Source organism: Ostrea edulis, chromosome 5 (genome assembly GCF_947568905.1).
Source record: "Ostrea edulis chromosome 5, xbOstEdul1.1, whole genome shotgun sequence".
Taxonomy (NCBI): Eukaryota; Metazoa; Mollusca; class Bivalvia; order Ostreida; family Ostreidae; genus Ostrea; species Ostrea edulis.
The window spans coordinates 66646795-66660685 of NC_079168.1; the positions used below are offsets into that span (position 1 = coordinate 66646795).

The 13891-nt window shown below is 35.4% G+C and overlaps 1 protein-coding gene across 3 annotated transcripts in view; it reads left to right on the forward strand.

Moving 5' to 3' along the window:
• The window catches only part of LOC130054682 (sorting nexin-27-like), a 31212-nt gene that overhangs the window by 11986 nt on the left and 5335 nt on the right, over positions 1–13891 (forward strand). The window contains exons 4-13 of one of the 3 annotated variants that reach the window (XM_056165183.1): positions 2192–2384; positions 4376–4446; positions 6436–6543; positions 6755–6833; positions 6983–7143; positions 7559–7648; positions 8433–8582; positions 8900–9028; positions 11259–11323; positions 13842–13884. In XM_056165183.1, the coding sequence (XP_056021158.1) occupies positions 2192–2384; positions 4376–4446; positions 6436–6543; positions 6755–6833; positions 6983–7143; positions 7559–7648; positions 8433–8582; positions 8900–9028; positions 11259–11323; positions 13842–13863 (1068 nt within the window). In that variant the 3' untranslated portion in view covers positions 13864–13884. Of the gene's footprint in view, positions 1–2191; positions 2385–4375; positions 4447–6435; positions 6544–6754; positions 6834–6982; positions 7144–7558; positions 7649–8432; positions 8583–8899; positions 9029–11033; positions 11100–11258; positions 11324–13841; positions 13885–13891 lie in introns of those variants that run through there. The other 2 variants (XM_056165184.1, XM_056165185.1) reach the window with 2 other exon arrangements.

The window sequence follows — 13891 nt, forward strand, 5'->3', positions numbered from 1 at the left end:
TTAGGACAAGGGGGATATAGATTCTAAATTTCAGGATTCCCACACCCCAGGGCCTTAGGAGCAGAGCAAATACTGCCATCTGTAATAAACTAAATGCATAGTAATGTAGATCAGGAAAGCCTTTACTTTCATAATCCCAGGAGTAGGGGTTTCGATTCCAGGATGAGGCCAAAATTATCATAGTGATTATTGTCTTTATCATGTGAAAGTTTGCTGATATTATATAAAAACTAATTGCAAAATACTTAATATTTAGGAAAATCGGAAAGAGATGTTCCAAAATTGTGAATTTCTCAAAACCAGGGTTCTGACTCTAGAGCCGGTCCAAAATTATCATATACATGTAGGGTGAATAACATCTCAAAACCAGGGTTCTGTAATAAGAGCCGGTCCAAAATTATCATATACATGTAGTGTTAATAACATATATTATGTTAAGTCTTTCACCAGTATGAGCAATTTTAGGGACATTTGTGTTTTAAGAACACATTTTGTTATATGCTACTGCTGAATATTAGAATTTAGCTTAGATATGCAGAACAGGAAAATTATTACAGATTTTATAACCCTTGGAGCTAGTGATACTTTTCACTAATACTCCAATGACCTATCAGTGAGGCCTGTGGGGCGGCCCCTTGTTTGTGTAAACATTCATTATTTTTTATTGGATACCAATTTTCGTTGGTTGCGTGATTGTGCGAAACCTTGAAACCAAATTATCAACAGAAGTACAATTGTTGATATTACCACAAAATTTCATATCAATGACATTTTTGACAAATCCACAAAATTTGATGCCTACAAAAATTGAGGAAACCCAATATTTGTTGGGTCAGTTTTGTGAGGGTTACAATTCTTTGATGGTTATATCATTCATTTAGTAGCACTTGTTCCATAGCAATTAATTGTAGCTTTAAATATCAATCCATAGTCAAAAGGTGACCATGAAATTCTTTGACTCTGGATCAAGTTCATAGAATAACACCAGTTCATTTTAGTGCATTGAATTTCTGTAAAAGTGGTTTGAACTGTTGAATCACCTGGCCATTAATTGACAATCAGGAAGTCACACATTCAAGGTAAATGGCTCTAAACAAATAGTTTGCATCCATTCTGATCAACCTAATTCATTCTGCATCAGTCCTTGGTCAGGCTAACTGATTCTTTTGTCCATTTCTCTTATTGATTTCACACCTGCTGTCAACCAAGATGTTTTCATTGCTACACAGAAATGATTTTTGTGCTTTTATGTAGTTGCTCTTTCAAAGTGAAGTTTATTTAACTTGAATGGTAATCTGTCAAGGAGGGGAAACTGTTATCAAGGAAGTGATCAAGTATTTGATAAATTTTGAAGTATAAAAGCTTTGAAAGCCATTAGATTTGGTAATCAAATTTTTCTTGTGTGTTGACAATAATTCAGCACGGCTTCTGACACTTGTAACTTTGATCAATAGATATTATATATGCATATACCAAAGACTACCAGTCTAACATAGGTCCTGTCACAGATTGATGCTGCTTTAGAACTAACTTTTTTTAAGCCAAACTATTTTTCATTGTCAGTTAGTATATGTTCACTTCTGAATACTGAGTGTAGAAAACAGTCGATAACATTTTCTCATATATTTATTTAATCTATACATATTTTACTTGTGGAATAAGAATAAGGAGATAAGATTGATACAATGTCTGAAATTTGCTATGGATACAATGGGCTATTGATGGGAACGAACTTGTCTTTCTTAACACCACAATGATTTTCTGCTTACCATCAACAGTGTGAATATGGCTGATGCTGCAATTCATTGCCGCCATATTCATGGTAGTCTGATTAGTACTGTAAGCCTCAAAGTCCTGAGCCATGCGGAAGAGATTTTCTGTGTCCTTCATTTGATAATGATGTTAATTAACTATAGGATAGCATGTGGCCTTAGGCTAATATAGATAAAGAGAATTCATGAGCCTGATTATGTGACAGAAATACTCTCTTGTGTGCTTGTACATGTAACACACAATGAGATGGATTCTTGTCGTGCAGTGATTAATGTTGCGTAATGTTGTGTAAGGAAGCATAAAATTCTGGCGTTCAAATAGAATTAATACACTCGTCAATTGTATCATTAAAATTTTGAGATACCAGGGTCAGAGGTATTTTGGTGTGTTAAATTTGTTTGGATCTTATGAATTGTAGGTTTTCAATATATACATGGCTGGAAGGCATCTATGCTCAAGGCGATACAGGGAATTTGACACATTGCACTCTCGTTTAAAAAGAGAATTTCCTGACTTTAATTTTCCTAAGATGCCAGGAAAGAAGTTATTTACTCTCTCCGAGCAGCAGTTGGATGCCAGAAGGCGGGGGTTAGAACAGTACTTAGAAAAGGGTAAGAATGGACGATAAACTTCAGGGGACTGATGGAACTTGGAGCATTGGTTTATTAGCTCATCTGAGCCGAAGGCTCAAGTGAGCTTTTTCTGATCAAAATTTATCCGTTGTCTGTCCTTGTCGGTGTCGTTGTAAACTTTTCACATTTTCATCTTCTTCTCCAGAACTACTGGGTAAATTTCAACCAAACTTGGCACAAAGCATCCTTGGGTGAAGGGCTTTAAAGTTTGCTCAAATGAAGGGCCATGCCCCTTTCAAAGGGGAGATAATCACGAAAATGCAAAAATAGGGTTGGGCCATTTAAAAATCTTCTCAAGAACCACTGGGCCAGAGGAGCTGAAATTTACATGAAAGCTTCCTGACATAGTGGTGATTCAAGTGTGTAAAAATCATGGCCCCCGGGGGTAGGTTGGGGCCACAATAGGGGATCAAAATTTTACATGGGAATAAATAGAGAAAATCTTTAAAAATCTTCTTCTCAAGAACCACTGGGCTAGAAGAGCTGAGATTTACATGAAAGCTTCCTGACATAGTGCAGCTTCAATTTTGTTCAAATCATGCCCCCAGGGGGTAGGTTGAGGCCACAATAAGGGATCAAAGTTTTACATGGGAATAATTAGAGAAAATCTTCTCAAGATAGGTTGGCCTCACAATAGGGGATCAAAGTTTATAGAGAAAATCTTCTCAAGAATCACTGGGCCTGAAGAGCTGAGATTTACATGAAAGCTTCCTGACATAGTGCTGATACCCTGGGGTAGGATGGAGCCACAATAGGAGATCAAACTTTTACATACTAACATATGATGAAAATCTTTAGATATGGGCCAAGGTTAATCAGGTGAGCGATGTGGCCCATGGGCCTCTTGTTAAGCCATCTTATGTTGTTTAGATGGCAAAATGTTGGAAGTCCAGCGGGAGCGATGTGCACTGTCCATTGTGGGTCACTCAGAAATCATGTTGGCAAATTGTGTTAACTACTCCAAATTATTTTCTACTTCATCTCTAAACTACTTCATCTCTAAACCACTTGGTCAAATTTGACAAGATTTAATGTATACAATGTATACTATATCAAGTAATGACTTTGGATGGGACCAAATAAAAAAGAAAATAGAATTTCAAAGTTCACTCTTCTTGAGCTCTACAAATAATAAAACTCATCTCCACTTTCTTTATCTATGAAATAAATATATTATAAGAGTGAATTTAATATTTTGGCCCCCTTCAAAACAGAGGGGGATATTGCTTTGCACCTGCTGGTTGTTGATTGGTAGACCAAATGTTGTCCACTCAATATATAGGTAACCTATTCACTTGATCTTCATGATATTTTATTTGTTGGTTAATTATGAGTAGAAGAGGACCCCTATCAATTTTGAGGTCATGTAGTCAAGGGTCAATCCACTCTGCTCAATATCTTGAGAACCCCTTTTTTAACAGATTAACATTTGGTACATTGTAAGGAATAGATGACCCCTAATGATTTTGAGGTCACATGGTCATAGGTCAAGGGTCAATCTATTCTGGATGTAGGAAGATACTATCCACTCAATATTGAAAACATCAAACTTGGTCAAAGATCAAGGGTCAAATTGGACATTGTAATATATGGTCTCATATATTTTTAGAATGATTTGCTTGATTGACACCAAACTTGGTACACTGTACATCCTAAGGAGTTGATGACTCCTATTGGTTTTGAGGTCATATTGTCAAAGGTGAAGGTCAATCCATTCTAGACATAAGAAGATATTGTTCACTCAATATCTTTAATTGTTTTAGCACTACTATCAATTACACTATACATCTGTATTACCCTTTTCAATTTTGCACCTGGGGGGGGGGGGGGGGGGGGTATATATTTCTGAAACATTTCTTGTTCATAATGTCATTTTATTCTGTAATTCTTAAAATGCAATAAAGTAGGATACAAAATAGATGTAGGAAAAAGTTTGACACCAGTTAATTACTTAAAACTACTCCTTACAGTATGTGCTGTGCGGGTCATCGGAGAATGCGACTATATGCAGGAGTTCCTGGCTGCTCCTGAAATTGATCAAGTAAGTTTCAGGACTCTGTCACTGTAATGCATAAATATAATACAGTAAAACATGGTTGTAGCAAACCTCCAAGGCCAGCGAAAAACAATTTTTTGTAACCAAACTTCATTATAACCAATACAATTTTCATTATTTTCTTCTCATAGGGGAATAAATATCACTTTGTAATAAGTGTGAATTTGTTATTACAGCAAATTACAAAAGACCGTTGAGTTTTCAATTGCCTGCTGGATTGATCAATAGACTTTACAATTTGGTCAGCCAAGTATCACATTTGGTCTGAATTAATATGATCAAAATTAATTTTATTGATGTTCACTTTAAAAACTAGGGAAATAGCTGCAAAAGACACTGAAATCAACTCAGATTTACCTGTAAAAGCAATCTACGCTTGAGCAACTTTGTGACCTAATTGTAAAGTCTATTGATCAATCCATTGAAAACTCTACCGGTCTTTTGTAATTCGCTGTAATGTGTCTTACTGTGCTTGCCCGCTTCCATATTATGGCGTCGGTGGCCTAGTGATTAGGCCGTCAGACTCTCGACTGAAAGGACGTGGGCTCGAGTCCTGGCTGCGGCAGGGCCGACGTTGTGTCCGTGGGAAAGGCACTTTACATGAATTTCCTCACTCCACCCAAGTGTAAAAGGGGTACCTGGCTATAGACAGTGAAAGATATTGTTAGAATGTTAGTGCTCTAGCGCTTGTAATGGCAGCTTGCACTGTATGCTTCCTAGGAGGCTGAGAAAGTTCTAGATTGATATAAGGTCTGCCGGGGTAATAATGCATTGTAAAGCACTTTGAGCAGCATACACTGGAAAAAGCGCTATATAAAACCAATCATTATTATTATATTATGCCTTGTGTCGATCTGAGACCCCATAAACCCATAATCAGCTCAAGGGTTGAGGATGTGTTTGTTCTATTATATTTATTACATATTTAGTAGTGCAATACCAAATGTAAAACAGAGAAAAAGATTAACTTTATTAGGGCCCCGCATGAAATGTGGGAGCCCTATAGTAATCACATTGTCTGTCTGTCCATCTGTCTGTCAACACTTTCTGTGTGACACGATAACTCAAACAGTTTTCATTGTACAGTTTTCAAATTTTGTACAGAAATAATTTACAATAAGAGGAAGACACCTATAGATTTTGGGGTCATGTCACTTTGTATGTATGTATGTCATCATCTTTGTTATTAATGACATCTATTTACCACTGTCTAAGGGAGATAATTCAATTTGAATTATGGTATATTGTATTGATTTAAAAAATTTACCAAAAAATAAATTCTTAAGATTGTGTATGTGTATATATTTATTTTGAATGTGATATAAAAAACATGCTTGTTGGTACATGTATATTGAATTAGATGTACGTCATTCCCAGTCTACAACTCTGGATCGGGGTCGGAATATGAAATTAAATTTTTTACATCCGGTTGCAAAGTGCAAGTATATTCAAACGTAACTGCTTCATTGAATTATGTACTAATTGCACATTACACCTTAGAGAACTGTTCCTTTTAATAAATAAACTAAGTCACAAAATAGATCCAAAATGAGTGTACCTTATTCATTACTGTTACCAAACTTTCGTCGGTGAAAATCTTGAAATGGCATGTTTCACTGCTTGTTTATGGTAAATCCACATTTTCTACATGAGTATTTTAATATTTGCTTATGAAATTTCTTAGCGCATACATGGAATGTCTCTGCTAGAAATGACGGAAAATGCCTCGCCTATGTATGTAAAGACATAAGAAATGAACAACACTTTGAGCTAATCATGGTCAATATGAACGGATTTGGATTTGAGGCAAATTCTGTGAATCTCGCCATGACATGGCCTCTATGACGTCACTAGTATCACATATGTTAAAAAAAAAAAGCTCATACAGTTATTTATAATTAAGTATGCAATAAAGTGTAAGAATGGCCTGAATAATGTCTTTTTTGTCTTTAGATTTTTTTTTTATATTCACAGGAGAACAATCACACAAGCTCAGAAGTGGAACTTAAAGTACTGCTTCCTGATCGCAATTTGTGTGTGGTCAAAATCAACCGCAATGACACGGCTGACGAAGTTTATAAGGTAAAATTAACCGCAATGACACAGCTGACCAAGTTTATAAGGTTAAAATCAGCAATGACACAGCTGACAAAGTAAAGAAAAGACACCTGCAGAATTGAAGGTCATTGAATGAAAAGTCAAGGTCAAAAATGCTCTAATTATTGAAATGAGCTCATTGTAGGGCCTTGTATAACTATTTCCTAGTATTACAAGTATTATTTTCTATTTGTAGGCTGTTGTGTCTCGGTTACATTTGTCAGAGACTGCTGCTCACTGCTTTTATTTGTTTGAAACTGTGGAATATAATTTTGGTAAGAGTACTAGACACTGACTGTAAGCTTGTGCCTTCATCCTTATGTGATGATCTGTGTACCATTAAAATCTATAAATGTTCACTAGTCTTAGTAATATGCAAAATACTTTTAAGTGCAACTAAAACTGTGACATTTGTTCTTGACAGATAGGAAATTACAGGATTCAGAATTCCCTCACAACATATATATACAGAACTACAGTACTGCCACGTCAACATGTATAACTCTACGACGATGGCTGTTTTCTCCCGCCCAGGAAGCTATACTCAACTCCGATCAACAAGCAATCAATTTTCTTTTCTGGGAGGTAACGATATTCCCATATGATGAATTGTAGCATTGATAGTATTGTTTAAAGTCTTTCAATATCGAGAACTTGGCCTTATTCAGTGCCTATAACTGTGGCATGTGCTCCCAGAATAATGAAGAAATTTAGAGACCTCTTCATACAAAATGGCCTTTTAACAAGCGTTTTTTGTGACAATTTAATTTTCACTACTTTTTACCTGTATTCGAAAAGCAAAAAATACCATAAATTATTTTCTTATTTGATGTACAGTATTATTTTTACAAAGACAAGTGCTTTTGCCAATAAAGTATTTGTATCATATATTGAGAGATTTTCAGCGGGTGAAAATAACCGGGCATTAAAACAGTTCAGCGTGAAGAGTAGGTCAGATATGGTGTTTACCTTGATGGTATGATTGTCTGTTTACCTTTAGGCTGTTGATAGTGTAAATAAAGGACAAATCAAAACAGAGGATAAATTGTATGAACTGAAAGCTCTGCAGGAATCGAACAATAGCATAGAGGTAAGATAACAGTGTGTGTGTGTGGGGGGGGGGGGGGGGGGGGGGGATGTGAGCAGGTATATTAAAGGAATTGATTAACAAATGTAGTTCAATTTAATTTGAAAATAATGTTAGTAAATGAAAGTATATTCAAGATTTCAATATAGTAGGTGTTCTTAATTTTTATGCCCCCGAGATCGAATATCGGGGGCATATTGTTTGTAATTCTGTCATTCTGTCTGAAACTTTAACCTTGCTAATAACTTTTGAACAGTAAGTGCTAGAGCTTTGATATTTCACATGAGTATTCCTTGTGACAAGACCTTTCTGTGGGTACTAAACCTTTTGACCTTGACATTTGACCTACTTTTAGAAAATTTGACATTGGTCAGAACTTCTAAATGGTATATATTGGAGCTTTCATATTGCTCATGAACATTTCTTGAGACAAGATCTTTCTACTGGTACCAAGATATTTGTACTTGTGACCTTGGCCATCTTTGGATTTGGCCACTATCGGGGCATTTGTGTTTCACAAACACATCTTGTTGTTGAATATTATATTGTAACTAACTGTAATTGATATTTTCATTATATATTATATATAAAGATAATAGAAGATAAAAAAAGTATGTATTATACATATTTTAGAATAAAATAAATCCTTGGTATCGGCAAAATATAGGAAAAAATTCAGATGAAGATTTCACTTTTCATCTAAATTTTTCCCTATATATATATATATATATCATTGATATCAGCTTTTCCCAACATTTGTCACTAGTTTTCTGGTTCCTGATTTCAGTACCTTAAGGTGGCTCGACAGTTAGAGGGCTACGGAGAGATGATGTTCCCCCATTGTGCATGTGATTCACGAAAAGATGGTCATGTGATAGCTGTGATAGGATTCGAGTGTTTCAAGCTCCATGCCTGCAAGAATGATGGAACACCAGAGGTATGAAAACATAGTCCATAAACTGCACCTTCAACCCTTGGCTACTCTGTTTAAAATATACCTGTAAAGCAAGTTTGAACTTTTAACTTATATGATAGAAACACATGTATAGATAAAATTCACGAGCATCTCTTTCATTGGAGTACATTTGTACTTAATACAGTGATTGCAGATATTGACCTCAGGGTAGTTTCAGAAGGAAATCACTAGAATTTTACAATCGTGATTAATCAATAGGTGCTTACAGTTCCATGTAATTTGGCCTCGTCTCTGTTTATTAGATGATAATTTTGTAATCACTAGGTTTAATTTTTCAGTCTCAAGTGATAGAATTTCAGTGGAAGGATGTAAAGTCTTATGATATTGAAGAAGAAGGAATGTCCTTTTCTTTTGAATATGATCGTGCTGGAAAGAAACCTCGTAATGTTCAGATATTAACACCCTATGTGAGTATATACTGAGCCCATATTCAATGTACTGTTACAGATGGTAATCTTTACAATAATTATGAAGAATACTAAATTGATTTGATATTGTAGTAGAGTCTGTACCCCTGATTTGTTTAAGTTATGTTTTTATTCGATGGATGATATATAGAGAATATTACATGCTAAAATCCATATCATATGTCATATTAGCCCGAGGGACCCCATATTGGCCTGAGGGTTGATATAGGGCCCGAGGGCTGATATGACATGATATGGTTTTTGGCGTTTAATATTCTATTCATCATATACTGCAATTTTTTATGCTTAATTATTTGATACGAACAGGATAGTATTTTTCATGGTTTTTAAAAAATTTGATATGGAGTCCAAAAGCTGATTTTTTTAAATAATATTCTTGTTATCACATGTGGGTTACATTTTTGCATTTCAAAGGCAGATCAAGGAATATTTGATACATTACTTTTTAATGGTAAAAACCTTGATACAATGTTTAGGCCGACTCTAGTAAAAAAAAACCAAACGTTGGTACATTGATTTACCATGGTAGAAAACATAGATACGTTGATTGTTACGAGTGAATATGTAATTTCCGGCTTGATATGCATTTTTGCATGCCGGTCTGATATGTGATATGGTTTTTCGGACCAGTCGTTGATATTGGCTACTGTGATGTCAACCGAATCAAGCAGTGCAGAATCTGATATGATAAACACGTACAGGTGACTCTCAATCTCTCGAAGTTCTTGGTTTCTCGAAGTGAAATAATGGTCCCGATTTTTTCTCTATATAACAAAGCAAATTTACTATCAATCTCGAGAACGTTCGATCTCTCGAAGTTTTCAATCTCTCAAAGTGAAGTTGGGTCCCGTAAAACAAATTTCATTGTTTTTCACTCTCGATCTCTCGAAGTGGTGGTAGCGTATACCCACCGTTACTCAAGCGTGTAATAATTTCCGCTTTGTCCTTGCCTGGATTTTGTTGAATGCCAGAGGGGTAATTAGGTGTTTACATAGTTAAAACACACTTGAGTATATAATTGGCTAATTGGTCAGTTTACACCTCGCACTGGGAATTTGAGTCGTGATGATTAAAATTATATACAATTCGACTATGAATAAAATCTATAATTTGTTTTGACGTGACAAGAGAGTAAGTTTTATACATAATTTAGAGATCTACAGACTGTTAAATTTCTTGAGTTTGTTCTTTGTTTAAAGTTACTCTAAAACATCGTTTTACTCATTCGTTAGAATTTTTGTTTTGGGTAAAGCGACATAACATTGTGCTCGGTTTAGTATGCAATAGTAAAGCATCATCGGAACTTGGTTTTGTATGCCTATCTAAGCATGATTAAAGAACAAATAAATACATTAAACTTTGAAATGTGTTTATTAATGCAAAATAAAGTTTTTTGTTTTGATATCAAAGTACCTGACGAATATGAAGGAAAACATGTCAAAACAATATCATATGATCTTGTTGGTATACATTCCCGGTTACTGTAAAATTTGAACCATACCGGTGGACCTTCAATTTCTGAATTTCGATCTCTCAAACTCTCGATTTCTCGAAGTTTTATCAAGGTCCCTTGAAATTCGAGTTATTGGGAGTCACCTGTATTTCATTTATGAGATAAACATCTGGACAGCCTTGATGTGGTCATTTTTCTACCACTTTCTGATCCCGGTACCACACCTATACTAAATCCGGCGAAAATAAACACATATACAGTCACTTTGAGTCGTCACAATAAACTATCCTACTTTCTATTTTACCTTATATATACATGAAGGAAAGTTTTGACCACATATTTGAGTCGTCACAATAAACTATCCTACTTTCTATTTTACAGTATATATACATGAAGGAAAGTTTTGACCGCATATTTGAGTCGTCACAATAAACTATCCTACTTTCTATTTTACCGTATATATACATGAAGGAATGTTTTGACCGCATATTTGAGTCGTCACAATAAATTATCCTACTTTCTATTTTACAGTATATATACATGAAGGAATGTTTTGACCGCATATTTGAGTCGTCACAATAAACTATCCTACTTTCTATTTTACAGTATATATACATGAAGGAATGTTTTGACCGCATATTTGAGTCGTCACAATAAACTATCCTACTTTCTATTTTACAGTATATATATATGAAGGAATGTTTTGACCGCATATTTGAGTCGTCACAATAAACTATCCTACTTTCTATTTTACAGTATATATACATGAAGGAATGTTTTGACCGCATATTTGAGGAAAGAGAACAGGAGTATGTGGTAAGGTAAAATTTTATTTCTGTTATATTATTGTGCATTCTGTAACTGATTATGAGTTGCGCTGTGCAATTTGTTTTGTATTTATGCCCCCGGAATCTAAGATCTCGAAAATTCGGGAGCATATAGTTTTTGATTGTCCATATGTCTGTGGCAAAAAACTTTAACCTAGTTCTTATCCTTTACACCATATGAGGTAAAGCTTTCATATTTGGTATGTGTATTCCTTGTGACGAGGCCGTTTTATTGACACCAAAATGTTTGACCTGGTGACCTTAACATTGACCTTTGGCCTACTTTTAGAAAATTCGAATATAAGCCATATCTTTCAAATCATAAGCGGCACTGCTTTTAGCATGTGCATTTCTTGTGAGAAGGGCTTTCCAACAATACCAGATTTGTTGACCTTGTGACCTTGACATGGACCATTAACCTAGTTTTTGGAAGTCTTCAAAAAACTACAATGTCTTATAGTTCCACTTTGTTGTAATCCCGGGGGCATCAGTGTTTCACAACCACATCTTGCTTTCCCTGTTATAGAACTTCCTGAGTAGTATGAATAAACAGCTGAGGCCACCATTAAAAATATTTTTGACCTTGTGACCTTGACATGGACCATTAACCTAGTTTTTGGAAGTCTTCAAAAAACTACAATGTCTTATAGTTCCACTTTGTTGTAATCCCGGGGGCATCAGTGTTTCACAACCACATCTTGCTTTCCCTGTTATAGAACTTCCTGAGTAGTATGAATAAACAGCTGAGGCCACCATTAAAAATATTTTTGTTTGATGTACTCCGACCCACATTTTTCAAGGTGGGTCGGTAGGTAGGGTTTTTTTTCTTTTTGGAATATCATGAATTTTTTTTTATATTTTCTTTTAAAATAAGGAGAATTTTCTATTTTTCAAGGGAACCCCCCCCCCCCAAAAGAAATTTTTAAATTGCTGATAAAAATGATCGGGTAGGATCAAATTTGACGGGTCGGACGGAGTACATCAAAGAAATCCCTTTTTATTTTTGGCCCGATGTAATCCTGATGCTTGCTGCAGATGACTGAACTTATTATTTTTAGCTCGCTATTGTTCACCTACTGTCTGTACGCTTCACGTTATTGACTGCTCTCAAAAACCACAAACCAATTTCAACTATACTTGACACAAAGCATCCTTGAGTGAATGGGATTTCAAGTGTACCAAAATGAAGGGCCACACGCCTTTCCTAAGGGAGATAAGTAAGACAGTAAAACCAGGGTGGGGCATTTTAAAAATTCTCTATTGCTAGAACCACAGAACCAGACAAGATTCAATTTCAACAAAGGCTTCTTTATGTAATGAATGTTCAAGTTTTTTCTTCAAATAATGATACCGGGAGCCATGATGTGGATTTATAGGTGTACATATATATTATTACTACAGTAACTTGATCCGAGGAGTCGGATCACGTCGAGTTGACAGGCGCGGATCATCAGATCACACGAGATGCGAAGCGTCGAGTTTGATCTGATGATCCGCGCCTGTCAACGAGACGTGATCCATCTCTTCGGATCAAGTTACTGTAGTAATGATAAATTTATTATATACCCCCTTGTGCATTTTAAATCCACATTTATAAGATAATAAATGTAATCCAAATGATCAAAAACACAGACATACCATGAAATTATGTTTTGTATACGCAGGTTCATTTGTGACGCGCTCAACATTTTCCACAAATAACGTTGCGTTTATGCATTGTGACGTCATTGTGATGGCATCAGTTTCAGAGGATACTGATACGGAATCAGAAAACCATAGTGTGGTGATCCGGAAAACCGGATCACACGCTGTGAAATCCACAGTATCAAAGAACGATACATTGATGGGTATATAATAAATAGCAATAATTCTTTAAAAATCTTCTCTACAAGAACCATTAGAAGACAGTTTAGCAAATTAATGTGCAAGCATCTTCATGTAGTGTGAATTAAAATCTGATACATAGCCCTCAGGGTGAGGGCGGGTTTACGGTAAGGGTTCTCCAGTTTCACAGTGGTGTAATACATTTAAATGGCATGCATGTATCAGTGCTGTAGATTCTAGTTCACACCACAACCCTTGAAGTAGTGGCTGAGCCATGAGAAGGGTTTCAAATTTCCATAGGAATAGAGAGAAAAAAATCTCCTCAAAATACATTAGGTTGCAATATGTCAAATTTTAAATATGCAAGCATAGTCATGTAGATTAAAGTTTATTCACACAATGACCAATGACCCCCATTTCAATAGAAATATATACATGTATGCAATTCTTAGAAAGTTTTCTCTTTATAAACCACAAGGACAATGTGTCAAATAAGTATGCAAGAGTGCTTATGTTATTTAGATTCAATATTGTACACAACATGCTCTGCATGGCAAGATTGAGGCCAGAATTTGGACATGTTGTTTTACATGAAAAAGTACAACTGCTCAGGTGAACGATGTGGCCCACGATCCTCTTGTTTATAGATGTGTTAGATATTTAAGGAGATTTTTTATCTTCTTTTTAGTGATGACTTTCAAAATGAATAGAAGAACTCCCTGAGGCCAAAAGTAAGTT